Source organism: Argentina anserina, chromosome 2, assembly GCF_933775445.1.
Source record: "Argentina anserina chromosome 2, drPotAnse1.1, whole genome shotgun sequence".
In the NCBI taxonomy this organism is placed as follows: Eukaryota; Viridiplantae; Streptophyta; class Magnoliopsida; order Rosales; family Rosaceae; genus Argentina; species Argentina anserina.
Window position 1 is genome coordinate 28,530,411 of NC_065873.1, and position 26,134 is coordinate 28,556,544.

Genomic DNA, 26,134 nt, shown 5'->3' on the forward strand with positions numbered 1-26,134 from the left:
AGCCATCGTCTCCCATTTAAAATCCCACATTTTTGGAGGGAATTCTCTGCAGCGAAACCATGAGCAGGCAAGTCCTGAATCTCTCAGGCCATTTCCACCAGAAGCTCCTCAACTTGTTAAACCCCGCATCGTCCTTATCACAGGCCCAACAAGCCCACGCCCATCTCCTCAAGACAGGTCTCTCCAACCACACCAATCTCACCACCAAGCTCCTCTCCCTCTACGCCAACAGCCTCTGTTTCCTCGACGCCAAACTCGTCTTGGCTTCAATTCCACACCCCAACCTCTTCTCCTTCTCCACTCTCATTCACGCTTTCGCCAAACTCAATAGCTTCGGCAATGCGCTTGCCTTGTTCTCCCAAATGTTATCCCGGGGCATCGCCCCGGATAGCTTCCTCTTCCCCAGTGTCGTCAAGGCCTGCGCCGGACTGCGATCTTCGCGGTGCGCCGAACAGGTCCACGCCATTTCGTTTTCCTCGGGTTTCGCTTTCGACTCGTTCGTGCAATCCTCTCTGGTTCACATGTACGTTAAATGTGACCGGATGAGGGATGCACGCAAGGTGTTTGATAGAGTGCCTGAGAGGGATGTGGTTATTTACAGTGCTTTGATTTCGGGGTATTCTCGCCGCGGGTGCGTTGATGATGCGATGGAGCTTTTGGATGACATGAGGGGGTTGGGTTTCGAGCCGAATGTGGTGCTGTGGAACGGGATGATTGCCGGGTTTAGTCATAGCAAGTTGTATGCTAGCACTGTTGGGGTGTTTCAGAGAATGCACTCGCAAGGATTTGAACCCGATGGATCAAGTGTAGCTAGTGTTCTTCCTGCCGTAGGCGACTTGGAGGGTTTAGACGTTGGGGTTCAGATTCATGGATACGTGATCAAGCGGGGACTGATATCGGACAAGTGTGTTGTTAGTGCGCTTGTCGATATGTATGGGAAGTGTGCTTGCACATTAGAGATGTCAAGAGTTGTTGGTGAAATGGATGAACTAGATGTTGGTGCTTGCAATGCTTTAGTTACAGGGCTTGCTCGAAATGGTCTTGTTGACAATGCGTTGGAGGTGTTCAGGAAATTTAAGGGCCAAGGGTTGGAACTCAATATTGTGTCTTGGACTTCCATAATTGCTAGTTGTTCCCAAAATGGGAAGGATATGGAGGCTTTGGAGCTTTTTAGAGAGATGCAGTTTGAGGGTGTGGAGCCAAACTCTATGACCATCTCTTGCTTGCTTCCAGCATGTGGCAATATTGCAGCCTTGATGCATGGGAAGGCAGCCCATTGTTTTGCTCTCCGGAGGGGGATGCTTAGTGATGTGTATGTGGGGAGTGCATTGATTGATATGTATGCAAACTGCGGGAAAATGCAATTGTCGAGACTTTGTTTTGATAAAATGCCCACTAGGAATTTGGTTTGCTGGAACGCAGTTATGAGTGGATATGCAATGCATGGAAATGCCAGGGAAACTATGGAGATCTTTCATATGATGCAGAGGAGTGGACAGAAGCCCGATATTATCAGCTTCACCTGTGTACTGTCTGCATGTAGCCAGAACGGTCTAACAGAAGAAGGGTGGCATTATTTTAACAGCATGTCAAAAGAACACGGTATAGAAGCTCGAATAGAACATTATGCTTGCATGGTCACACTACTCGGTCGTGCTGGAAAACTTGATGAGGCTTATTCAATGATCAAGAAAATGCCATTTGAGCCAGATGCTTGTGTTTGGGGAGCTTTGCTAAGTTCTTGTAGAGTTCACAACAATGTGACTTTAGGGGAGTCTACTGCAAAGAAGCTCTTCAATTTAGAACCGGGAAATCCTGGGAACTACATTCTTTTGTCCAATATATATGCTTCGAAAGGCTTGTGGGCTGAAGTAGATAGAGTGAGAGATACGATGAAGAGTCTGGGTTTGCGGAAGAACCCTGGCTGCAGTTGGATCGAATTCAAGAACAAAGTTCACATGCTTCTTGCAGGAGACAAGTCACATCCTCAAATCATCCAAATTATGGAAAAGTTGCACGCATTGAGCTCGGAGATGAAGAAATCCGGATACTTCCCCAGTACTAACTTTGTATTGCAAGATGTGGAGGAACAAGAAAAGGAGCAGATTTTGTGTGGACACAGTGAGAAACTGGCAGTAGTGTTGGGGCTTCTGAACACTCCTTCAGGAACTTCCCTTAGGGTAATTAAGAACCTCAGGATCTGTGGTGATTGTCATTCTGTTATCAAATGCATATCCAGCTTGGAAGGGAGAGAGATTTCAGTCAGAGACACCAATCGCTTTCATCATTTTAAAGATGGAGTTTGTTCTTGTGGGGATTACTGGTGAAATCAGAGCTTTTTCTCCAAGAAGACAAGTGTTCCTTCAACAATTAAGGTTCTGAGTTCTGACTAGCGACTCGAGATAAAAGCTCCACTGGTGTTGATAATCATATAAGCTTTTATCCGAAGAAGAGGAAAGGCAAACTCCAGAGCCACATAGCCTACATTCAAGCGGTCCAGTGCTACACTCCAGCGGCTCTAGTCTGTTACTTAGAATAAAACTTCAACCTTGATCAAGATATGCACCAGCACCATTGCGTCTGTGGAAATTGGTGAGTGAAAATATTGATGACTCCTGTTCGATTGGGTTCGGATCAAGTATAGTCTTTAGTCTTTACAAAAGTTACCACATTGCATACAAATTTTTGTCCCATCATTGTTTGCTTCTGCATTATTTTTATAACAAAAGGAGATTGAAATCTTATTCACATAGAAGTTACAGACAACAAGAGGTAATGCTGCTAGAAACATCGATCAAGTAGAAAACAGAGGCTTGGATTTCAGGGATATTGATTGTTCTCATGGATTAATCAGGTAGAACAATCACCCTCTCTGGTTTATCAGCGGTATCTGCAACTCCCCGTGTCATCATGGCTACAAACTCGTCATAATTGATTCTCCCATCCTACAATATGCAATCATGATTTTCAGTCAGAATGCAGTCGTACCAAGACAGTGTCGTGAACTAGAGGAAGAAAATAAGAAGATTACGTTATCGGTATCCACATCATCGAGGATTTCATCGATAGTAGCCTCATCTCCCATCCCGTATTCAGTCATTGCTTGTCTTAGCTCATCTCTTGTGATAAACCTGCTCAGCTTACAGCAGTCAATAAGGATTCAACAAGAATATTCAAGTTATAGAGAACAGCAAACAAACCCGCTCTGATCCTTGTCAAAGTACTGGAAAGCCCTGTGTAAGTTTTCTTCCTTCTCCAGTTTGTGTCGATGCATGGTTGCAGTAATGAATTCAGTGTAATCAATAGTCCCATTATTGTCTATGTCAGCCTATTAGAAAAATAAGAAAGCCACAAGTTAATAATTTTCAGAAAAGTGATGGCTAAACTAGTCTTCATCAGTTTTTATAGTACTCACAGCATCCATCAGCTGCTTTATTTCTGTTTCTGTAAGCTTCGATCCCAGTCTGGACAATCCAGTTCTTAGTTCTTCAAATGTAATATTGCCACTGCCATCTGTGTCAATGTTGTTGAACATTTGTTTCAGGCCATGAATTTCTTCGTCAGAAAGCGTTTCTGCTATGACCTACAGGCAATCCAAATATCAGTAGTACTTAGACATTGGAAATGAAAAACGAAACACTAAGAACACATGCATAGAGAGCTAACAATTAATCAAAAATTGGTTATCGAATGCCTTTGTTCACTACTAACAATCTACCATCTTTACGATGTCCTCTCAAAGATTGAAAACGGAGGTGCAAAAAAAAATACCTTTAGGGCAAGTTTCTTCAACTTGTTCATTGCTCTGAACTGTTTCATCCTAATCAGTACGGCACTATCAATAGGTTTGTCAGAGGCTTCATCTTTCTTCATCCATGGATGTTCTGGTTAAAAGGCACAATCCAACTGACATTAATGGACACTATTTCCTAAACTTTTTTGGTACAGTTCGACAAAGATTAATGTGCTTACCAAGAACTTCAGCCGCTGTAATCCTTTTCTTAGCGTCCCTTGTTAACATTTTCCTGATGAGATCCTTTGCTGCATCAGATATAGACGGCCATGGCGCACTTTGCAAGTCAAGTTTTCCTTCTTCAATTGCGTCAAATATCCCTTTCTCGGTCTCTGCAATAGAGTTTGAACAGAAGGATCAAATGCACAAAAATGAAAACAGTCAAACAAAGAGCATCAGGGTAAAGACATGTATTACGAGCATGAACAGTTCTCTCGGTATATTCAAAGCCAGACCGCTCAATATCCACCAGAATACCGATGCGTATTTTAAAGCTGAACTACTCAAAACGTGAATAAAGTAATTTACTTGAGCTCCTTTAATAAAGACCTGTTATGAGATGTTTCTTATGTGAGTCCTATTATCTGGCATGCATAACAAACAAGCATCCAGTTCAAACACATTTATACTCCGTTAATCTTTTTTCAACCATAGATCCTATCAAAAGTAAAGGTATGTACTAATACAATGTTCAAAGTGCCTATATGATTCTTAAAAGTTACTTCTGAATTTTCAGCTGGTCTGCTCTGAAGCAAAACCAACTAAAACAAAACTAAAAGTAATTTAGTGAATTCAAATGCGCACCAGCCCAAAATGGAGGTACTCCACTGAGAAGAATATACAACATGATTCCAGCACTCCAAACATCTACCTCCTTCCCATAATTCCGCCGCAGCACTTCTGGCGCCACATAGTAGGCACTCCCAAGAATGTCCGTGTAAACTTTTCCTGGAGAGTTGTTAACAGGCCAATCCTCAGTATATATCACATACATGACTCTGAATTCCACAAGCATTATATCACTTGCATATACAAGAGTGCACTTTGTTCTTCTAAAAACAGTTAAATTAGTAGTAGCGTAATACTGCTTACTGTGAAATACGGCATACAGTGAAACAGGTGATTCTCTCTTCTGTGTATTATTGCAGTATTCTAAATTATAAGTGATTCAAAATTGCAGTATTCTAAATTCTAATAACCATTGCAGCTCTAGAAAATTATTATTATTATTATTATTATTATTATTATTATTATTATTATTTTGTAATGTCAAGTCTTGCATTAAGTCACCGAGAAGTTTTTGCTTATTCTGGAGTGAAATAAACGTCCACACTTTGCTAGTTTGACGGTGATGTGCTTAAATGGACACGCTAGAAAGTGTCCTCATTTGTGAATCATGTGTGCTCTGGGTTGACACCTTGTCCTCTACCTCTTCTATCAACCAAAAAATATTAGATCACAATGTTGACTTGGTTGACCTATGATTACCCCATCCCTATAACATAGACTCAGTCTTCTTGACCCACAAACACAGTGGCACAAGTCTTTGCAACAATGATGATTTCATTTTCTAACCTCAAAATACAGAGTACAGTTAAAATTGAGTTCATAGCATTTAAATGATTTAATATGGAGGAAACAGGGATTCTGCGTAAATTGTAACCATGAACAATATCTGAACTTCAACATTGCCGAAACTAAAGTGTAGAGTAAGCATCACATAACTAAAGTTACTAAACACATCAAGATCAACCAAATTAATTCGACTAGAAATAATAATAAATTGAACCATGGACTACTAACCTTGTTCGATGAAGACAGAGAGTCCAAAATCAATGGCCTTGATCGGTGCATCCTCATCCTTACTTACCAGCAAGAAATTCTCAGGCTTCAAATCCCTATGCATAACTCCCATAAAGTGACACACGTGAACCACATTCACAATCTGCCGGAATATCTTGGCCGCCTCACGCTCGGAGTAGCTACCTTTGGCAATAATCCGATCAAAAAGCTCGCCGCCAGTGCAGAGCTCCATGATCAAATGCAGATTCTGGCGGTCCTCAAAGGCACCTTTGAATTCGACAATGTTGGGCTGGCCCGTCAAGTGCTCGAGAATCAGAACCTCCCTCCTCAACTCCTCAATGTCTTTATTCGTCACGAGTTTTCTGCACGATATGGACTTGCACGCGTATTTCCGGCCGGTGGATTTCTCGGTGCAGAGACGCGTCACGCCGAACTGGCCCCGCCCCAGCTCCTTCTCGAGGGTATAAACGGAATTTACGTCGGTGTAGGGCTTCCCTAGAATTGGTCCGATTTGGGTGGACGAGGGCCTCTTATTGCCGAAAGAGCCGCCGGAGTAGGGAGTGGGCTTGGGAGGAGCTGGCTGGGTATACGGGTCGGGTTTCTTGTTGGGTTGTGTTGGTTGGAAGTGGTGGGGTGGTGAATCTGATGCGGAAGAGATGGGGATGTCATGGGTGTGGGATTTTGTGAAACAGAGTCCCATCTCAGAATGATCACAGACAGAGATAGAAGGAACAAGAGTTTCAGTTTCAGTTTCAGGGTTGGAAAGAGTGGAAATGAAATGGGTATAAATGAGTTTAGAGAGAGAGAGAGAGAGAGAGAGAGTATATTACAAGTGTGTAGAGGAGGAGAAATGGGTTAGCGTCTTCTTCAGCTTCAACAGTTAAAGCTCAATTTGTGCTTTGCTTTTCTTCTTTGATGGTGATGAGCATCATTCTTGGTTTGCTTCCTTAAACTCTTATATTGGGCAAGGTGTGAGACGCTTTTCACCACCAACAGCTGAGAAATAGGCGCCGGTTTTCCTCTTGCGGCCGCTTGCTTTAGTCACGTGTCCGTTTTTTATTTTTTGGGCTTACTTGGGCTTAGTTTTGGACTTCGAAATGAAAACTGGCTCTCAGGCCCAATCGGCTAATAAACGAAACATGGTTATTACAGAATTTAAACTAACTAACTTGTTAATTAACTCGTACTCAATACATATACAGAATAATTTTTTGGCTTTTGTTTTGCTTTTATTACATAGGGTAGCCCATCACTTGGATACTTGCCAGGAGCCCAGGACACGTACGAAATAAACGAGGGGAAAATCGGGGAGCTGCAACTTTAGACCAAAACTACAGTAGATGTTTTTTTTTAGAGAGATGTCAAAAAAAACTACAGTAGATGTTGATCGAAGTCATCGAACAATGTAGTGTCAATTACTTGAGAATTTTAGAATAAGAATCACATCACACTTTTAAAAATTAATGATCCAATCCCAGGGAACAGTCATTCCTAAAACCAAATTAAACAACAGACCAGAACTATAATAGGCTTTCATAGCAGAGCAACCATCACTTTAGTATAATTAGCAAATTGATTAGCGCCCAAACCAATAGATGAATCATGCACTGACTGCACCAGTAGTAGCAGTGACACACTTGGGGTGCACCTCATATCCGCATTCAAGACACTGATAAGCCCAACCGCATCCTTGTTCATCACAGTCGCAACATATAAAGGGTCCTCCGCCGTTGCCTTCCGACACCAAATTCAGCTCATGCCTATGTCCTACATGGTACACCGACCGCGGCAGAGCCTTGGCCTCTTCATCCATTTTCTTCTCCAACGATTCCAACTTTGCAGCAGTGAAGGGATAAGCATTTTCCTTGTACAAGTTGATCAGATTTCTACCGTGCTTGGTGACAGTTTTACCATCCGGCCCTAAAATTACCAAACAAGGAATACCTTTGACATCGAAATGCTTAACGAGCTCTTTGATGTTGGGATCATCAAAGGGTAATGCTAGCCATTGCATGGTGCTGAAGTATGCTTCGAAGGATGTTCTATCGCGATCACTTGAAACAAACACTATCTCGAAGTCCTCTCCATCTTGTTGCCGATCACCTACTTGCATTTGCTCTTTAATCTTCTTGTAGATTGAGACAAGCCGAGGGGTGAAATTAACACATGGAATGCACCACTGAGCTGAAAAGTAGAGTCCAATTGTCTTGCCTATCAATGAAGCCACAGGGACCTGTTTCACCATGTGGTAAATTCCCAAACGATCAGAACTAAAAAAACATATATAGTTTATACTTAGTTATATATAATTACTTACCTAGTTATCCTGGTAGGTATACATCAATGAACGATTCTCCCCGTGTATCTGGTGAGAGATGAATTATTGCTATTCGATAAACTACCTGATTTGGCGTCTGATGGCCCAGAAGATAGTGTCTGTTGTGGTTTGTTAGCAGATTGGTCAAGGTCTGGTTCTCATGTTTCTCTTTCTCTTCTTTCTCCAACTGTTCCAGCCTCTGTTTAGTAAAAGGAAAGGCTTGGACACCATAGCGATAAATGATCTCAACTCCATCACGCAACGTAGCCTCATCACCATCCTTGCAATCACTAGGTTGCAGAATAACCAGGCTCGGAATTCCCTCTATCTCAAATTTTCGATTCAGAGCTTTCTTGATCTCCAAATCGGAAAAAGGAATTGCTGGCCACGGCATGCAACCGTGGTAGCCGTTAAAGGCATCAGAGTCTTCATCAGATGATATGTACACGATTTCAAACCTAGAACCAGTAGTGGTATTGTTCTTGAGCTGATTATAGATGCCGACTAAGAGTTGGTTGAAGTTCCAGCATGGAGGGTACCAATTGGCCGAGAAGTAGAGCCCTATTATCTTCCCATCAAGATCAGAAACTTTCACCTGTCACAATAATGCACCAAATTGGTGGTTAAAATTGTTTGGACATTTTCGTTCAGCTAGTTTCCTTGACACAAGGTCTATTGCCCCAACATGTTTCCAATATGAACTAGGAAATTGATGGATCTTGGGCTGCTTCGATAATTCTGATAATGCAATGGACCATTTTGGGCCAGAGGACAGAACCTAGAATGTACGAAAGTGATGTTCTACCATCTTTATTTTCAAGGTAGATATGTATTGGTGCCAGCTTTGGCCACGTGTCAAACGGTAAACGATAGTGTGGTCGCTGTGGTGAGAAAGACATCAATTTTGTGGTTAATCTACTATACATCCGAGACATGTTATTCATCTACCACGGATATTATTTTTCTGACCCTATTCACAAAACAATATCCACCGTCGAATGTGGAATATATATAAAATGCATCAATATATATTAAAATTGTCCCTATTTTGTCATGTAAAATCTCTTCACTACTAACAATATTACGAAGATCATGTTGTGTTTTGCTTAACAGGGAGAAAAAAATGTTGATTGTGACTTATCACCGAAATGTAACATGCATGGTTTGGTAATTACTACTTTTCTTTAATTAAGTGGGATATATGAATTAGATAAAGATTTTATTGGTTAGAAGCCTAGATTCGGAGGCAGGTGGAGATGGCTTTAATTAATAGGTAAAACGGTATGATTTTATACAAAATGTGCACCTAATTTCGGCGAGTGAGTTGAGGGCTTGAGGACTTGAGGTTAGTGATGAAATATATGGTGGAATGGCGGTCGATATAAGATTTAGTTTGGGTTCTTAATTCTATCTTTAACTTTAAAATATCAATAGTTCCTTCTTGCGACAACGATTTAGCGAGCTATACATGGATCCAGATTTATAGTATGAACCCTAATCAATGTAAATAAACATGTGTCAACATATTATCTCATACGATCGAGTAGACGACCAGCTAGAAAGTAGAAACTTTTGCTTTGATACAGCATGCAGTGCCATTATTTCCCTGGTGAAGTCTATCAAAGACCTATACCCATCGGTCAATTCTTTTATATAAAATTAAACTTATAAATGGGAAGCCAGGCAAGCTGAAGCAGTTTATGCAAAGACTAATTAATCAAGATAAATAAGCAAGATCGATCTTCAACCCTGTATTACTTATTCGCGCAAGCTAAACGAAATCCGAAATTAGCAACTCGATCAATCGCTTCCACACGTACTAATAACTAATTAATTTCATATATGTATACGTGTATATATTGTAGTAAATTGTATATCCCATATATTCCTCATTTTTATTTATTTTTGATAGAGTCTCATATATTCTTTATTAAGTTGTGTAATAACAGTATATATTTCACAGTTCATAAGTATGATTTCAGCGATTCACACCGCAAATTAACTTTTAATTAAGCTCTAGTACGTTAGCGTCGTAATTAACTTCATGCATTAACTAACAAGTTCGATCAAGTGCATGTTCGGCCAAATTAATTAAACATATATAATTAACTTGGGTTCATTTGCATATGCTAGACAGAATTCTATGATTCTATCTCCCAAGTTAGGCCACAGTATCCTACTATCAATACAGCTAGACAGATCGTACGACTGTACGATCGAGAGGGAGATAGAAAGGCAGCTAGCTAGAAAAGAAAGAACGTACGAGAACCAACCTGATTTCCAGATGGAGAAAGAAGATAATCACGATCTGGGGAGGCCAGCAGAGATGATATTCTAGAAGTCGAAACCCTCGCAGCCTCTGCAGCACCAGCAACACCAGCACCAGTTCCGTTTCTCAGAGCTTGATCATGGTTATTCATCATCTCCTTCATCGTCAACCTCTCTCTCTCTCTCTCTCTCTCTCTCTCTCTCTCTCTCTCTCTCTCTCTCTCTCTCTCTCAAAAGTTGGACAAAAGATCGAAGAGAGTACTGGCGCTTCTGCCTGAAATGAAAATAGCCAGACTGCAGACACAGACTTATTAATAATATTCCTGACAATTAACCTAATTCGTTTTCCCACGTCGCTACTTTGGTATGTGTATGTACATTTTTTTGGTCAATCCTCTGTATTCTTCGAATTAAGCCGTGCCATACATACATCAAAACCCCCACACAAAGCTTTCGTCTATTATCGCTCATATAATGGAGTTGGACTAGCCAAGAGTACCACTGTGCTCCACTACGGCTTACCCTAAATCCGGAGCTTCACCAATGAATCACCACCACGGCTTCTATCAACTCTCGTGAGAAAATAATCAGAGCCAACACAGTGTGACACATGTTAAGATAATTGGATTGGAATTGGCGTGACGCATGATTGATTGCTACGTTAGGTTGTGGCACTTGGCAACATATGTGTTGCCGATGCAAGTTAGCTAGCATGGTCCGTGTTGCCATAAAGAACTCTTTGAATTGATCGTTGTCACTGATTTGTGAAAGACAAACTAACTGAGGGACACATGTCGCGGCAACCATCGCTCCTTTTCATTTCCAATATAATCCCTCTTTCGTCATCTATTCCTTTCCTTTTTCATGGAAAATGAGATGGGCATGAGCTTTTTACTTTATAAAATCAACTCCACAAAACAATCCGATTTGTTAAGGAGAAAACAATGTAAGTGTACTTGTCTCTAATTAGAGGTTGCATGATATGTACGCAACTAGGGATTCATATTACTTGTTTGGTAATATAATCGTTCAACATAGAAAAAATATTTCTTATCTGGTATGTAGTTGGTGTTAAGTTTTCGATATGTTTGTAAACTCGTCACTAGTTGAATATTGTACATCTTATATATTTTATAGTAAAAGTAGAGACGGGAATATGTCATATATGCATATAGAAGTTTATTGTTGCGTTATACATATACGTAAAGAACAAAATGGTGGCCTTCTTTTTGGAAGGATGGGTGATACTTAATTCCTTATGTGGTAAGCTATCCAAACCCGAGTCATTCGGTAGCTAAGCTAGCTTTTACTTATTTAAAAACGATAGCCATCAGGGTAGTTAATGCTCAGTGTTGCTTATTTAATTGCTACAAATTGGTCCGTCACATTTGTAATTGCTAGCTTCGCCTCCACATCACGAGCATCATTTCAAAGCATATACAAAAACACACGTATGTGATAGGGTGGGGTTTCGTTGGATTCAAGCTACAAGAGTTGATTATTTAGTTTCCCACAATCTCAAGTCTTGTTTATTTGTAGTACTTGTTAGTATACACTAGAGACGCTACATAGAGTTTGCCGTTTTCCACGTTTTGGGATGTGCTTCTACGACCACAATGTCTACCACATCCACTTTTTTGGGCCTTTATACTAGTTTTGGGGAGCACATTCACCTGTACCAAACAAACCCAGTGCTAAATATGTGCATACTATATAAAATTGACACATGAAATTTCACCCATTATAATTTATCACTGACTGACTCTGTTAAAGTTAAAATGGGTTAAAAGATATTTTTGAAGTTCTCAGTAAAACTCTGACGGTTTACAAGTCTTTCTGTAACTAAGCTTGAGTCACCAACGATAACTATCATAATTTTCATCATATCCTTTACAAATATAGAAAATTTAACCCCAAAATCCCAAGAACCCAAATTCACGGTTCATTAAGATCTTCCCCATTGCCGGAATTGTGAACCCAATTTATTGTCTTTAATCTCCAGCTGTTAAGTATGAATACTGAATGGGTTATGGGTATGGAAGTTATATATCTCTGAACAATGCTGTAGTAGCCCTAAATTTGGATTTAGATGGGTATTGGAACTCTGTACCCAAGCCTTTACTTTAAGCACAGGCTCATGTGATGAAAATTTTGATGAGGAAAGCATGAAAGGGGTGAGAAAGTCATTTCAGAGCAGTGCTAGTATGGCATCTTTATCTGCATCACACGAGATTGGGAAAAGAAAAACACATAAAGACGATTAAAGAGAAGAAGAAGTATGATGGAAGAAGAAAAGGCACGTGGTGGAAACTGGGGTCTGGGAGTGTTTTTAACCAAAGTTACCAGAGTTAGTCTCTGTTATGTTATGTTATGGTGATTGGAATTCCATGTATCAGTTCCATTGTAGGCACATATTTGGCACTGGGTTGGTTTTCTGGCAGAGGTGATGTGCTCCCAGTTTTGGGCTGCTTTTTTCGGTTTGTAATTCTCAACAAACCTGGTAAAAGCCCAGGTTTACATATATACTAAGTTACCAAATACAACTTCCCAAAGTTTTATACTCGCACGTCTCAGTTGCTTATTAATTATCTTACGGTAAAGGAAAGTAAGAATTTATTATCCGATTCGTCGATTGGGTTACAGATGCGGCATTCCCTTATTTGGTTTCAATATAAACATGCACGCTTGGCACATTTTCAGCTATTGATCGGACAAAAAGTAAACTGACTCATGATTCGTCGGATCGGAATTACTCTTACATTGATCAACAGCTAGCAAAGCATCAAATTGAGGGAAGGAATCGTACCATAGTAATTACTTGACGTAAAATTTAAAATCTCCAGGTTGGAACTCATTAATGAACAATAAATCTTCCCCAGATAGTCGCATATACGTACAGCTAGCAATTCCATTCTAGAATACCGTGTGTGTAAACATTCTCAGAGCCCGATGCACCGCCGAATTGCCACCAAATCAATCCCATGTACGCCGGGATTGAACATATAGTCCAGTCTGCCACAAATTTTATATATGGCTGCAAATTTCAAATTACAGTTTCATTCCTATTTTGGACTTGGAAGAAGGGAATCTGAAAATTTTCCTTCAATGTTCATCATGCCCGCCTTGCTGCCTGTACCTTTGGACTGAGAAATTGATATTTCATCAAATCATGCATGAGAATGATGGTGGGATACTAATATACCGTGGAAAAGGGTTCGATGATTCTAAACGAATAATGAAATTAATCGAGATCGTACATGATATCAAAAACGTGCCCTACACAGCATTGTTCTACATCGGACTCATATATACTAATATATACTTGAATTTCGTTTTCTCTGAACTACAATTTGATCAGCTAGCATGGACTTTCATCAGATGAAGCGATGATAATAATCTGAACAGGTTCGAGTTTTGGTCTACAATCGAGCTTGGCTCTACAAACAGGACAGATGGAACTGTGAGAAAGCCATGTATCCGCGCATTGGAGATGAAAGCCGTGGTTACAACCGGGAATCACCCTGGCCGGTTGTTCTGCCTCGATCTCGTCCAGGCACACCGCGCACTCTGTCCCCCTGACCAGCTCTTTCCCGTAAGCTTTCGGCAGCTTCTCGAGATCAGACGCCGATAAGCCGTTCTCGGGAACCTGCTTGACCGGTAACGCAGGCACTACCGCCGACTGAGTATTGGCGGCGAACCATAAGAGACAGATGTAGACCACGAACACTGCGCTCATGCCTACGCAGGGTAGGAAGAGCGCAAGGAAGATGGAGAAGAGCATTATTTCTCTTGCGGTCTTGGTTTAAAGAAATTAACCTAAGGCATATTTATACCAGGCATAAACATTATTCTAGGGATTGCTTACTTTGAATTAAACTGAGAAATTAAATGAGGATTTGGTAGCTGGAATCGAGTGGGTTACAGAGAGGAGCAACCGAGGTGACGTTATTGGATGGGTTGTGTGTGTGTGTATAACGGTCGCATATGGAAGTGAGGGGCTCGTTTTGTTTTTGCAGTTTTGGTTTAGGTTTAGCGAATCAGTGAATACTATGCACGTTTTCGCAAGTTTTGGCAACTCTTTTACTGCGACGTGTGTTGGTGTGTACAGCTGTTGAGTCTCTTGGATGGGCCGAGCAACCTTGAATAGTAGAATTGAATATAATTCAATAGCAAAAGGCCCCTGCTTGAACCAATTGACTACAATTGATCTCGTTTTTCTATTTTTATTTATGGAAGCAACGATGGTGTGTCCTTAAAGATTGTTTAGATCCGGAGACTAATCTTTGTTTTTTGAAATCCGGAGACTAATCTAGATCGCGGAAATTTGTCAGAATGCTTCATCCCTCCCTCCTACAAAACGTGAACAAGTTAATATTAAATATTTTTATAGACATGTGTATGAAAATATAGTAACTCTTACCAAATACTAACTAGATCACATCAAACAAATTTACATACTACCCTCTATTTGTCCATTTTGTGTCCATCCTTTTAAACCTATGTCATGTGTTTAATTGCTAAATTATTATCTAAATATGAGAAATTTGCCAGCCACTTTTCATTTGCACACTTTGTGTCTACTTTTTTAAACTTATGTCATGTGTCTTTTCTCAACTCAAAATTAAATAATAATTGAGCAATTGGACACATGACATGAGTTTAGAATGGTGCGCACAAGGTAGGCAGATAGAGGGTGGTCGACAAATTTGTTCCCTTAAATATAAGTTGAAAAAAGACACATGACATGAGTTTAGAAAGATAAACACAAAATGGGCAAATAAATAATTATCGGCAAATTTGTTCTCCTTGACCACATATAGCGATTTTTATTAGAATCAAATTAGTAGATATTTAGATGGTTATATCCAAGTGGCGAAATCGATTTGTCCAATTTTCAATGAGAAGGACCCAAATTATACAAAAGGGTGGTATAAAACAAGTCGAGTTGAATACGATAATCCGGGTACATTCATACCTTCAAGCCGGCCATATATACGTAGTTGTACACTTGTACTTGCACAATCTACAGATTACAGTAAATCATGTTGAACAACAGTAAAAATTTGATCGAATATGAAACAGAATCTCTCTATCCCCGACACGTAGAAGAATATTTGTCGCTTTATATATAAATGTTTATCATGCTCTGGTGACTCTGTACCTTCCATAGTCCACTCGAAGAAAAATGCAGGAGGCAAAGCACAACATCGTGATATTACAAACAGCTTCACTGTTGCTGTTGGTTTTGGTCTTAAATGGGTGTGCACAGACTCTTCCCCCTGCAAAGTACGATGGCTTCTTGTACGAGCATGGCCGAGGTGACCCGGATTCGATTCTGATCGAAGCTTTCTTTGACCCGGTCTGCCCGGACAGTCGAGATTCCTGGCCACCCCTCAAACAGGCCCTAGCCTTCTACGGCCCTCACGTCGCTCTTGTTGTTCACCTGTTGCCGCTGCCGTAAGTCGATTCGTTTACAGCTTTATATTGCTGCTTGGTCTGCTTTAATCAATTCCATGGTTTGATTTAAATTAGGGAATTGCTGACTTGTTGAATAAATATATAAATGCTTTTGATTATATAATCATAACCAGTTTCTGACCTTACTCACCTTAGCCTGTGGTACTGGAGTGATGAAAATTGTGTTGGTTTTGAAACTGCAGTTACCATGACAATGCGTTTGTTGCCTCTCGTGCTTTACACATTGTGAATAAGCTGAAACCATCTGCGACGTTTTCATTGTTGGAGTGGTTTTTCAAGAATCAGGTATAGCCGTATAGGATTAAATAACTTTGATCAGCTTTTGTAGCGTCACTTTTGTTCTGATTAGTATTGACTTCAACCGTTTGTGGTGCTTGTTTGTACTCGGATATATGGCTTCATTCGTATATTGAAAGGGAAGCATGATATAAATTTGGTTGAATGCGTTCCTATATAACTGGCTCTACCATCACCAAAAGCAGGGTGTTTTTCGAAAATAAACATTACTGATTGACTGGTTTTATGCTTGTTTTTCTGCTGTAGAACTTATTGTATATCAGTAGATAATGGAATTGGTAACATGAGCTAAAATGATAGTTATTCTTGATCATGTTTCATTTCTCAATCTGATCCGAATATTCAACAGGAGAGGTATTACAATGCTCAAACGCGCAACATGTCTAGGGCTTCCATAGTGGATGACTTAGTGAAGCAACTCACAGCAGTAATTGGGAACTCTTATCATAGTTCTCTGGAATCAGGCTTTACTGACCGGAAAACTGATCTCACAACAAGGGTTTCCTTCAAGGTGATGTACTATTGTTTTACAAATGCTTGAGTTACTTCTAGGCAGGCCATATGAATTGCAGCGTATCAAATACTCTCGTGTTCATTAGAATAGATTGATTTACTAAGGCGATTGAGAAACCGTAAGAAGATTAGAAAACAACAGTTGCTTTTTACCACTGATAATCTCATGTCGAATGTGTGTTCTGTCATGCAGTATAGTACTTCAAGAGGAGTGTATGGAACACCATTTTTCTATGTAAATGGATTTGTATTGCCTGATGCTGGCAACGCTAGAGACTTCAACGGATGGAAAAAAGTGCTCGACCCTTTAGTTGCAGCACCAAAGAAACAAGAAACTCTGCATTTCTTCCTATAAAGGATATATAGCTAAATGGTTCAGGTTCTTGGTTGTCTGAAGAATGAATTCCACAATGTTATTTCAATGTGTATATGAATGAACCTGGCCATTAGGCCATGTAATAAAATGAAAACAGTCCGGTGTAATTTGGACCTGGTGTGTTTAAGAATCTTTTCCTATAATAGTGTTGCAATTGGCCTTGTGTTTCCAATTTTATGACTTGCATCAAATTACATTAATTAATCGTATATTAAAGGAGGCAGAAACCATATGTTAAAACAGAATATATCATCTATTGAGGCCCAAAATGTCAAAAGGCCCGGGCCCAAGGAGGGGGGAGGAGCAGTCAGGGCGAAAGTAAACTAATTGGGAGAAGGAAAGCGCAGGTGGTTAGGGTAGTTTAAGAGGATTGGGTTGGTATATAAACCAAGAGACACCGCTGTGTGCGAATTAGGGCGTAAAAGAAAAAACGAAGCCGTAGAACAGGGCTCTTTTTTGTGTGGAGCGCTACTTATCCCTTTTTCCAACATCACGGTATGCCCTCCTCTCCCCCAGATCCGACCCTCACCTCTCCTCTCTTCTCTGTTAATTTCTCTGCACCCCTTTTTTTTCTGTTTTTTTTTTGCTAATTTTGGCCGCCTGTTTTGTTTGTGTTTGTGAGTTTTGGCCTTTTGGGAGTTAGTTTGTTGTTGTTGTTTGAATTTGATGCATGTCTCTGATGAGGTTTGTTTCGTTTTGTTTTGTTTTGTTTGTTGTGGCGGAAAAGATGGATCGGTACCAGAGAGTGGAGAAGCCAAAAGCAGAGACGCCTATTGATGAGAATGAGATTAGGATTACCAGCCAAGGGAGGATGCGCAACTACATCACTTACGCCATGACCCTACTTCAGGTATCCACTCAATTTTCGGCTTCTATGTTTTTTTGTTCAGTGTAGAAACGATGCCTGTTGTTTAGTTTGTTATTAATTATTGTAGCAGCCTCGAAGTTTAAGTGTTTAGAGTTGTGTGTTTAGAGTTTGTTAGCTATCGATATATGCAACTGGTCGGTAACATATACTGGAGTGAGTTGATAATGCAAATTTTTTATATTTAGGCAATTTTCATGACTGATTAAGCATGTAGTATTCTGCTACTTGTTTTAAAGCTCTTGTCTGAGGGATAGGAATCATGTAGGCATAATATGTTGATTGCCACTATGCATTTCCTATGCTGTGTTGCATTTAGGGGAGTGTTTTAATTTCTGTAATATATTGCAGGACAAGGGATCGGATGAAATTGTCTTCAAGGCTATGGGAAGAGCTATCAACAAGACTGTGACGATTGTGGAGCTAATTAAGGTTAGATGTTTCATTGGTGTATCACTATGCTGGATGGTTATATGGTCACTAGAATAGAGAGGCTGACAAGGTAGTCATATTACTTTTATTCCAGAGAAGAATTGTTGGTCTTCACCAGTATACTACAATTGGATCCACTGACATTACTGATACTTGGGAACCACTCGAGGAAGGCCTCCTCCCGTAAGAGTCCCTACTCTTTATCTATCTGCTGTACTTTTATCCCTTACGTCATAAATCAGTTTAGGCCTCATAGTGTTCTGTTCTATTCTACAGACTGGAGACAACAAGGCATGTGTCAATGATCGTCATAACGCTGTCAAAGAAGGAAGTCAATAAATCTACCATTGGGTGAGTTGTCTAGTAGCATATTGCCCTAGATTATGGACTTTTAGCACTTCAGTTATAAATATAGGAGTTTGGTTAACTTTTTTATGAATATGAAAATATATTGACACAAGAAATTACTGTTGCCATCAGATACCAGCCCCCATTACCTGCTGAATTGGTGAAGGCATCTGCAGAGATTGATTATGAAGGAGGTAGTGCCATTTAAGTAGCAACAAGTTAGTTTATTTCTCTTGGTTCACTTTGTAGATTATGTTATGTTCATTTGTTTATTTTGTATTTTGTAGAGGACTCACCTAGCGGCCGTGGCCGTGGCAGAGGAAGGGGAAGGGGGAGGGGAAGGGGCAGATTCAGAGGTAGTGTTAATTACTTTTTTTATAATTGTTTTCTGAATCTACAACCTTGATACTTCAGTTTCATACTTGCATTGCATCTTTGCATAAGTAGTTTATAAGGTTCTATAGATAAGTGGAGAGTTTTGTGATGCTTCTAGTAGGGAATTTGATGGAAGCAATTCTGTTGTAATTGCAGGAAACAATGGCTTTGTGCCTGAGTATGATGATGGAGGTTATGACCGCAGTGGGGGTGATTTCAGGGGCAGGGGTCGTGGTAGAGGTCGCAGTTTCCGAGGCCGTGGAAGGGGAGGGTACAATGGACCCCAGGCTGATGTGCAGCAAGATGGAGGATACAATGAAGAAGCACCTCCTCAAGGCGGCCGTGGTGAGTGTTTTTACTAACTGTGGTCTTCCTTACACATATATGCCTAGGAGTTGTCCCAATCGAATCAAATTTTTTTTTGAGTACAATTGTCCGATTTGCTTTCTGTGTAGGCCGTGGCAGGGGAGGATATCGTGGAAGGGGCCGTGGCGGCTATAGGTCTAACGGGCCGATCCAGGTAGCTGCTTGAGTTGTGATATGGACGTCATTGAACGTGCTGCATATGGCCAGTGTCTACCAATGGGAGCCTTTATTATCCAATCTGTGTTTTCTATATTATCTTTCTGCATGATGATCGTTGTAGACCCTAGTTTAGTATCCTTTGAGGTAATCCTTCTTGTTTTGTTGTGTAGATGTAGGTGACATGTTTTTTAACATCTGGATTGATCAGCGCATTCTTTTATTATTACGGAGAATTTTGTTGAAGATTTCCTTCACCTCTATCAAAACATGATTTTAAGGTTATAGCACTATCATACCTTGGCTCACTAGTTCATAGAAGGCAAAGCATGCTAATGATTACCCACCATCGTATCAGTGAGGCTGAGGAAATTAAAATAGGGTTAATCCCTCATATGGTTTCTAAAATATGACTATTTGGACAATTTGGTACCTGATGTATGAAAACGGACAATTTGGTACTTGAAGTTCTCATTTGTAAGTCATTTTGGTACTTCTATTAATTTTGATCATATTTTAGGGTTATTTTCGTTATTTTAGCCATGAACTCATTAAATTCACATTTTTCTTCATTTCTTCCTATAATTCTCTCTTTGGAGATAATTAAATTGATATATCTACTCCACTTAGCATTTACTTTGCATATATCGAAATATTTTTGTTCTTGATATACTTATTGTATCTAGGGCTGTCAATTTCGACACGACCCGATAACACGATTCAAAACCCGCACGAAATAAAACAGGTTGAACCCGATTAAAAAGTGGGTCAGCGGCGGGTCAAATGTAAGATTTTTAATGTGTTGAAACCCCAACGTCATCTTTTGGAATTGTTCAGAGAGTATGCTCTGCATTCTTTTCATCCTTACAAGAAGCATCACGATATGTCTATTTTCTCTATTCTTGGTATTTCACAACTATCTGTCAATGCTACCAGCTTCATCTCGTTCTTTAATTAAGGGTTTCTTGGCTAAGAGTTTGTTATTTGCTAGGGGTTTTTATATCTATGGTTTTGCATGGGTGTGTGTACACATGCCGGATTGAGCTTTTGTTTATCCTCTTTGTTGGAGTTTATCAGACATATGAGTTCAGGTTTTTTTGTCTCCTCATTTATTAGTTTGATTTCAATAAATTAGGAGCAGTTTGCCCTATTAAAAAAAATACAATATATAGTCTCTTCTGATCACAAAAAAACTCAGGGTTTTTTCTCTGAGAAGTTAGGAGGATGCACCGCCCCTCAATCACGTTTTCTCTACAAAACCCTAGCGCCATTTCCATGGCTTCTCTGCCCTCTTTACGATCTGCTCAGCCCTCCACTCTCTCTGCCTAACAAATTCTCTTCATAGTTGCCTTTGTCATGACGTCGATTGATGCTATGATTGCCAGTTTTTCTCGAACTTTGGCCCTTGCCTCTGAGGTGGTTCTGTTCGCCAGGCACGTCAGTTCTTCCTCCTAGGTCGTCCGCTCACTCGTTGTTCCGTCAATCCGATGGCATTCATCAATCACTTCCATTGCACTTGGCTTGTTTCTCGTGCGTTTCAGGTTCAAGAACGAGGTGAAAAATGTATTCATGGCTTCCTTTGATGTCGTCGTTGACCGGAGTAAGGTTCTGAAGGGTGGTGTTTGGTGCTATGAAAGAGCGTCGGTGGTGTGGGTTTCGTATGATGGTATTACCCCGATCCCGGCTGTACCTTTGGATCACTTCTGAGTTTAGGTGAAGGTTATAATCTTCCACCTTTGTCTGAAGATCCGGGGGACTTCAATATGATTGGAAACCTACTTGGGGAGTTTCTGGACTATGACAAGAAAGAGTTTCGTTGGGGTCGCATCCGCATCCTGATCAAGCATTACATTTAGAACCCTATTCAGTTGGAACGTCAGGTTGTTCTGGAACCAGGGGTGGAACCGATGTTGAGGTTTGAGTTCCTTTGGATGCAGGGTAGATGCACATGGTGTGAGTTGGCACACATGCAGGGGTGCGTTGTACATCCCAGTTGAGAACTGCAACTAGTATATCTCAGGTTCCCGTGTCACTAGCTCAATCATGGGGTCCTCCACCTAGCTTTGAATTTCGGGCTAGTTCAGCCGCACCTACATCATCTCAAGTTTCACCTTCAAGGCTTTCTGGGAAGAAGACATGCCGAGTTGCTCGGAAATTGGATATGGACTTCGATGTGGTTAATGGTCCAGTTATAGGGAAACAAAGTACCTCAACTTGTGTTGGAGGGAATGGAGGTTCGCCCTCTACATGTAATATTGGTATTGTTGATTCTGGTATTGACTCTAGTGTTGCTTAGGATACGGTGGTGTCACCAGAGAAGAAGTCTCGGAAACGAGGTAGAACAGGGTAGCTTCTCCATCTCCCAAGAAGATCAAGACCATATTGGGTGGTTGTGTCCCAATCTTGCGGCCAGAGGCTCTAAGGCTATCAGAAGCTGATTTGGAATCACCGATAGCTTCCTTGAAGAAGAAGAGAGGTGGGTGGTTGTTGAGGAGCAAGAACGAAGTGCCCAAGCCTAGTAAGAAGCTGGGCCATTTGGCTCCGCGGATGAAGCTTTCTTCTCGGTCTGTTGGCAAGATGGTTAGCCCTGATAAGGGCAAATAGGTCGCTTAGATCTCAGTGTCCCTCACCTAAGCTATGCGGGAGTGAATTCTGTTTATTTTACTCTAGATACTATTTGTTGCACACCAATTGAGGTCTTAAATAACTGTAATATCTTCTATGGGGGTTTAATAGACTGATCAGTTCATCATTAGTAGTTTAGGTTTATTTGTGCGTAATCTATAATAAATGTTACTTGTCATAGGTTGTTACTTGTACCAGGTGACTTTGTTACCACCTTGTTTATCTAAGTTCAGGTTAACTGATGATGTATGTGTCTTTTGGAATGGTTGGTTAATAAAACTATCGTTTTCTCAAAATAAGTTAACTAGCCTGCTTGTGAGTAAGCAAGTAAAAGAACTCGCCCTCGCAGCCGGAAATCCACTTTGGCAGCCTGGGGCATTCAAAATCAATGCAACTAACGAGAGCGAGCACGCTGAGGTTTCCGTTGCCTTTTCGTGTAAATACCTTAGGGCATTAGAGGAGAGCATCATGTTTATGCAGAGACAAATGGACAGAGCTTGGAGCCTTGGAGGCCATAGTTTGAACTTCACTCATTCTGTACCTATGAGAACTGGATGATCGAGTCGAGCATTAATAATTGAGACTGATTAATTAACTACTTAATTATACTATATCACCCCGAGTCTGAAAAACATACGGGCAAGCAAAGAGAATTCATATTTGTTGTCAAACCCAGTGTGAGATTGTAGATAAAGGATGTAGGTATGCTGATCTGTTAAAAGGCTGACTTCTGATGGAGGTTGGTGTAATTGTGTAATGTGCAAGAATTGACTTCCAATCATTCAAGCACCAACACCAAATTCTCCTAACTAATTCATGATCCTCTGCCAGAAAATGCGCCTAAGAAACTTGAAACAACCTTCATTTGTGTATGTATTTTATGCATCAACTAGCAGAAAATTCTTAGAAACCTTTAGGTCTTCATTCTAATCAAAACATAAACGCCAGGACTTCTTATGATTGATTTCCAAACCCCAATCTCAGTAGCGGTGGTTAATTATAATGGCCAGCTCTCTACGCCCGCCCCTTGCTACATAAACTATTGCAAGTCCATGCATGGACTCTTTCAAAACGCTTGACGGTGCCACATTCACATGGCAACTGTAACGAGAATAGCTGTACTGAATGAAATAGCAAACTCGTCCTTAACTCCAAATTCTTCTGTTTAAAAAGAAAACAGCAAAAAATTGTTTGCTTGGCAGAGAGGAGAAGAATTAGGTTTGGATTTGGCTAGATCAATATACGTGTGCTTCCCTACAAAATGTCGGACCGGGGTTAATAAAGTTAGTATATTATGTTGAAATCGACGGTGGGGGAGGATATGCTTTTATCCTATTGTAATTCTAAACAAAGCATATATTCGTAAACTAGTAGAACTCATCACATTCAGAATCTGAATAATAACAAAAAGGGGGAAAATCATGTGCATTACACATGAACAATAGTGGCCTTGTATGTGCGTTCATAATATGCGTCAAAAGAAATACCATGTGATCGAACCAGTGTGATATGAACCTACATATAATATTTTTGTCATTTTATCTTCGAGTAGCAACAACCTCTGCAACCTGCAAACCCTAAACTCTAAATTAACCAAAATTTTGGATTAACGAGTTCTTTTTGATATATATCTATTCACGGCTTTCCTGTTGGGAATGAGCATGTGGGAGTGTGAGAGAGATGATGAGAGGACTATATAGAACATTAGAACGTGGGTATAATTGACTGAAACGATTCAGACTTCGCAGGGATGATGAACTTTCAATTATAATACACATAAAATCATATCATAATTTACGTTCAATCCGGCTGCAGAGGAACCCATGTGAGCCAGTGTCATTGCTTCATCTGTTTCGTCCCGGTGCCTTATTTAAGGGGAAACATCTTGCTTAGAGATCCAAATATCTGTAAATACAGCAAACACAGTCAATCTGCTCTGAGCTAGTTAGCAAGAAGTAATATTAAGAATGGAGGCCATGGCCAAACTCGTTTCTGCATTGGCAATCTTGCTCAGTGTTTCTACATACGTTCATGGATTCACTGCTTCTGGGTTCACTAGAGGTCACGCCACATTCTATGGAGGAAGTGATGCCTCAGGAACTATGGGTACGTGTTAAAGAGTACGATCAATCTGGCTATGTAATGAGTGTAATCTGTGTCTGGGATTCGTTTACTAACTTTGTGTGCATATTGCAGGTGGAGCTTGTGGATATGGGGATCTATATTCGGCAGGGTATGGGACTAGGACTGCGGCTTTGAGTACTGCTTTGTTCAACAATGGAGCTTCATGCGGGCAATGCTATAGGATCATCTGTGACTATGCATCAGATTCCAAATGGTGCATTAAGGGAGCATCCGTGACTATTACGGCAACCAACTTTTGTCCTCCTAATTATGATCTACCCAGCAACAACGGAGGCTGGTGCAACCCTCCCCTTCAGCATTTCGACATGGCTCAGCCTTCTTGGGAGAAGATTGGAATCTACAAGGGCGGCATCGTTCCCGTCTTGTTCCAAAGGTAAAAATAATATCACACTTTAGCTTCTCAAATCAAATAACGGTTGATTGTAATTTGTGTAACGGAATTTTGATCATGCGTTACAGGGTTCCATGTAAGAAGCATGGAGGAGTAAGGTTCGCCATTAATGGGAGGGACTACTTTGAGCTTGTTCTGATTAGCAATGTGGGAGGTGCAGGATCTATTAAATCTGCCTACATCAAAGGATCGAAAACCAATTGGATGGCAATGTCAAGAAATTGGGGAGCTAATTGGCAGTCCAATGCCTACCTCAATGGCCAGTCTCTGTCCTTCAAACTCACCTCCACCGATGGAGTAACTAAAATCTTTACTAACGTTGTGCCTTCAAGTTGGAAATTTGGCCAAACCTTCTCCAGTTCAGTACAATTTTCTTAAGCACTGAGCTTTGCTGGGTTTCGGATTTGGTTGATATTTGGAAAGCAGCAGAGGCGTGCTTAATATATTTTACTTGAGCAGCCCGCCATATTTATTTGCGTCAGTTGTCATATGATTTATCAGGTGCATTTCGAGCAAACCTCATCAACTATGGATGTTGTTATCTGTTATACAACTAAATAAGAAGCGCGGTAAAGATGCAGCTCCAGCTTCAACGTGTAGAAATATTGTTTACTTTTTGCTACAATTTATAATGTTACATATAAAGACATGAATCTCAATTGTAATAGTTACTGTGTTAGGAGATCATATTACCATATGAAATATCATTTTGCACAACGTCATATGTTATTCTGACTAGAATGCATCCAGCCAGGTAAAACGCATTTTTAGAATGACAACACATTTTGTAAATGCAAAACAAATTTCCATTCGGATTCAATGACTTTAATGTCTGATAGAACGCATTACCTCTTTGTTGCATTTTTTGAATGATCAAACGCATCTAGTCTGGTAGAACACATCTTTAGAATGATCAAATGGATCTAGTCTAGTCAAACACATATTCTAAATGATGGAATACATTTTGTGAATGCAGCACGAAAATCTTTTTGAAGCGAACGATGTTTTCAGGTTTGGTAGAACATATTTTTAGAATATGCAGAACGAATATTATTTCGAATAGAACGAATTTCATATCATGTCTAGTAGAACACAGTTTTTAAAATGATAAAACACATTTTATGAATGCAAATAGAATATTCTCTCGGATTATCTGAATTGATAGAACACATCTAGTTTTTATGAATGAATGCAGAAAAAAATTGCTTTCGGATATAATGAATTATTGGACTATTACTTAATACTTATTGATATTTACCAATATTTCTGATTGAAATCAAAACCGTGAACCTTAATATATGTGGTGTAAGTCATCTATGGAATTGCAAAGAACTACTATCTATTTTCCAGTAAATGGATCTAGTTGCCACTTGCCACCCACATACATTTTCTTTGTCTCATACTTGGTACGTAGTTAATTTGAGATAGCTTAGTCGATGAAGCAAAAATTGGATATAGTTCATAAAGTAACATTGGCTTTTGCTAACGGCCAAAGCTTGTATCATTGAGTTTTGTGATCCCCACGTTCTTTTCTGCCGTAACATATTATACTACCTCGGCACAAGCATTTTAATTTGATGAGTATC

At 40.2% G+C, this 26,134-nt stretch overlaps 7 protein-coding genes across 8 annotated transcripts; 4 read left to right on the plus strand and 3 right to left on the minus strand.

Moving 5' to 3' along the window:
• Positions 1-59: 59 nt before the first annotated feature.
• LOC126782097 (pentatricopeptide repeat-containing protein At1g20230) lies at positions 60-2,508 on the plus strand. Its single transcript, XM_050507261.1, has one exon. It carries the CDS (start codon positions 60-62, stop codon positions 2,325-2,327), a length of 2,268 nt encoding a protein of 755 aa, XP_050363218.1. The 3' UTR covers positions 2,328-2,508.
• A 173-nt stretch (positions 2,509-2,681) lies between these two features.
• On the minus strand, positions 2,682-6,383 carry LOC126782100 (calcium-dependent protein kinase 29). Its single transcript, XM_050507265.1, has 8 exons — positions 5,597-6,383; positions 4,598-4,741; positions 3,973-4,125; positions 3,772-3,884; positions 3,416-3,583; positions 3,201-3,328; positions 3,032-3,131; positions 2,682-2,945 (listed from the first exon to the last, which is right to left on the minus strand). The coding sequence occupies exons 1-8, from the start codon at positions 6,294-6,296 to the stop codon at positions 2,847-2,849; spliced, it is 1,605 nt and encodes a 534-aa protein (XP_050363222.1). The 5' UTR covers positions 6,297-6,383; the 3' UTR covers positions 2,682-2,846.
• Positions 6,384-6,989: 606 nt separating this feature from the next.
• Positions 6,990-10,516, minus strand: LOC126782102 (probable nucleoredoxin 2). Of its 2 annotated transcripts, XM_050507268.1 has the most exons (4): positions 10,389-10,487; positions 10,187-10,352; positions 7,999-8,508; positions 6,990-7,829 (listed from the first exon to the last, which is right to left on the minus strand). In XM_050507268.1, exons 2-4 carry the CDS (start codon positions 10,343-10,345, stop codon positions 7,197-7,199), a joined length of 1,302 nt encoding a protein of 433 aa, XP_050363225.1. In that variant the 5' UTR covers positions 10,346-10,352; positions 10,389-10,487; the 3' UTR covers positions 6,990-7,196. The 2 variants fall into 2 exon arrangements, with proteins under 2 accessions (XP_050363225.1, XP_050363224.1); XM_050507267.1 differs by having other exon boundaries at positions 10,187-10,516.
• Positions 10,517-13,539: 3,023 nt separating this feature from the next.
• On the minus strand, positions 13,540-13,917 carry LOC126784330 (E3 ubiquitin-protein ligase ATL23). Its single transcript, XM_050509799.1, has one exon. It carries the CDS (start codon positions 13,915-13,917, stop codon positions 13,540-13,542), a length of 378 nt encoding a protein of 125 aa, XP_050365756.1.
• Positions 13,918-15,333: 1,416 nt separating this feature from the next.
• LOC126782114 (uncharacterized) lies at positions 15,334-16,960 on the plus strand. The gene is made up of 4 exons (XM_050507281.1): positions 15,334-15,638; positions 15,842-15,944; positions 16,306-16,467; positions 16,663-16,960. The coding sequence occupies exons 1-4, from the start codon at positions 15,367-15,369 to the stop codon at positions 16,822-16,824; spliced, it is 699 nt and encodes a 232-aa protein (XP_050363238.1). The 5' UTR covers positions 15,334-15,366; the 3' UTR covers positions 16,825-16,960.
• A 223-nt stretch (positions 16,961-17,183) lies between these two features.
• LOC126782113 (uncharacterized) lies at positions 17,184-19,677 on the plus strand. The gene is made up of 9 exons (XM_050507280.1): positions 17,184-17,340; positions 17,573-17,695; positions 18,062-18,142; positions 18,237-18,325; positions 18,419-18,493; positions 18,623-18,684; positions 18,778-18,846; positions 19,022-19,210; positions 19,321-19,677. The coding sequence occupies exons 2-9, from the start codon at positions 17,573-17,575 to the stop codon at positions 19,395-19,397; spliced, it is 765 nt and encodes a 254-aa protein (XP_050363237.1). The 5' UTR covers positions 17,184-17,340; the 3' UTR covers positions 19,398-19,677.
• Positions 19,678-23,942: 4,265 nt separating this feature from the next.
• Positions 23,943-25,393, plus strand: LOC126782111 (expansin-A11). The gene is made up of 3 exons (XM_050507279.1): positions 23,943-24,118; positions 24,209-24,530; positions 24,617-25,393. The coding sequence occupies exons 1-3, from the start codon at positions 23,980-23,982 to the stop codon at positions 24,924-24,926; spliced, it is 771 nt and encodes a 256-aa protein (XP_050363236.1). The 5' UTR covers positions 23,943-23,979; the 3' UTR covers positions 24,927-25,393.
• Positions 25,394-26,134: the final 741 nt, after the last annotated feature.

Bases quoted from the DNA above. Each gene is read 5' to 3' on its own strand.
- LOC126782097 (XM_050507261.1), top strand. From the start codon at position 60: ATGAGCAGGCAAGTCCTGAATCTCTCAGGCCATTTCCACCAGAAGCTC.
- LOC126784330 (XM_050509799.1), bottom strand. From the start codon at position 13,917: ATGAGCGCAGTGTTCGTGGTCTACATCTGTCTCTTATGGTTCGCCGCC.
- LOC126782102 (XM_050507267.1), bottom strand. From the start codon at position 10,345: ATGAAGGAGATGATGAATAACCATGATCAAGCTCTGAGAAACGGAACT. The intron at 8,509-10,186 runs GTTGGTTCTCGT...TTATTGTGACAG, and splicing joins TTTCTCCATCTGGAAATCAG to GTGAAAGTTTCTGATCTTGA. The intron at 7,830-7,998 runs GTAGTTTATCGA...ATGGTGAAACAG, and splicing joins GCCATCAGACGCCAAATCAG to GTCCCTGTGGCTTCATTGAT.
- LOC126782113 (XM_050507280.1), top strand. From the start codon at position 17,573: ATGGATCGGTACCAGAGAGTGGAGAAGCCAAAAGCAGAGACGCCTATT. The intron at 18,494-18,622 runs GTGAGTTGTCTA...TGTTGCCATCAG, and splicing joins GTCAATAAATCTACCATTGG to ATACCAGCCCCCATTACCTG. The intron at 18,685-18,777 runs GTAGTGCCATTT...TGTATTTTGTAG, and splicing joins AGAGATTGATTATGAAGGAG to AGGACTCACCTAGCGGCCGT.
- LOC126782100 (XM_050507265.1), bottom strand. From the start codon at position 6,296: ATGGGACTCTGTTTCACAAAATCCCACACCCATGACATCCCCATCTCT. The intron at 4,126-4,597 runs GTGCGCATTTGA...ACTCTATTGCAG, and splicing joins AGTACCTCCATTTTGGGCTG to AGACCGAGAAAGGGATATTT. The intron at 3,885-3,972 runs GTAAGCACATTA...CCTTTTAACCAG, and splicing joins TACAGCGGCTGAAGTTCTTG to AACATCCATGGATGAAGAAA.
- LOC126782114 (XM_050507281.1), top strand. From the start codon at position 15,367: ATGCAGGAGGCAAAGCACAACATCGTGATATTACAAACAGCTTCACTG. The intron at 15,639-15,841 runs GTAAGTCGATTC...TTGAAACTGCAG, and splicing joins GTTCACCTGTTGCCGCTGCC to TTACCATGACAATGCGTTTG. The intron at 15,945-16,305 runs GTATAGCCGTAT...AATATTCAACAG, and splicing joins AGTGGTTTTTCAAGAATCAG to GAGAGGTATTACAATGCTCA.
- LOC126782111 (XM_050507279.1), top strand. From the start codon at position 23,980: ATGGAGGCCATGGCCAAACTCGTTTCTGCATTGGCAATCTTGCTCAGT. The intron at 24,119-24,208 runs GTACGTGTTAAA...TGCATATTGCAG, and splicing joins TGATGCCTCAGGAACTATGG to GTGGAGCTTGTGGATATGGG. The intron at 24,531-24,616 runs GTAAAAATAATA...CATGCGTTACAG, and splicing joins GTTCCCGTCTTGTTCCAAAG to GGTTCCATGTAAGAAGCATG.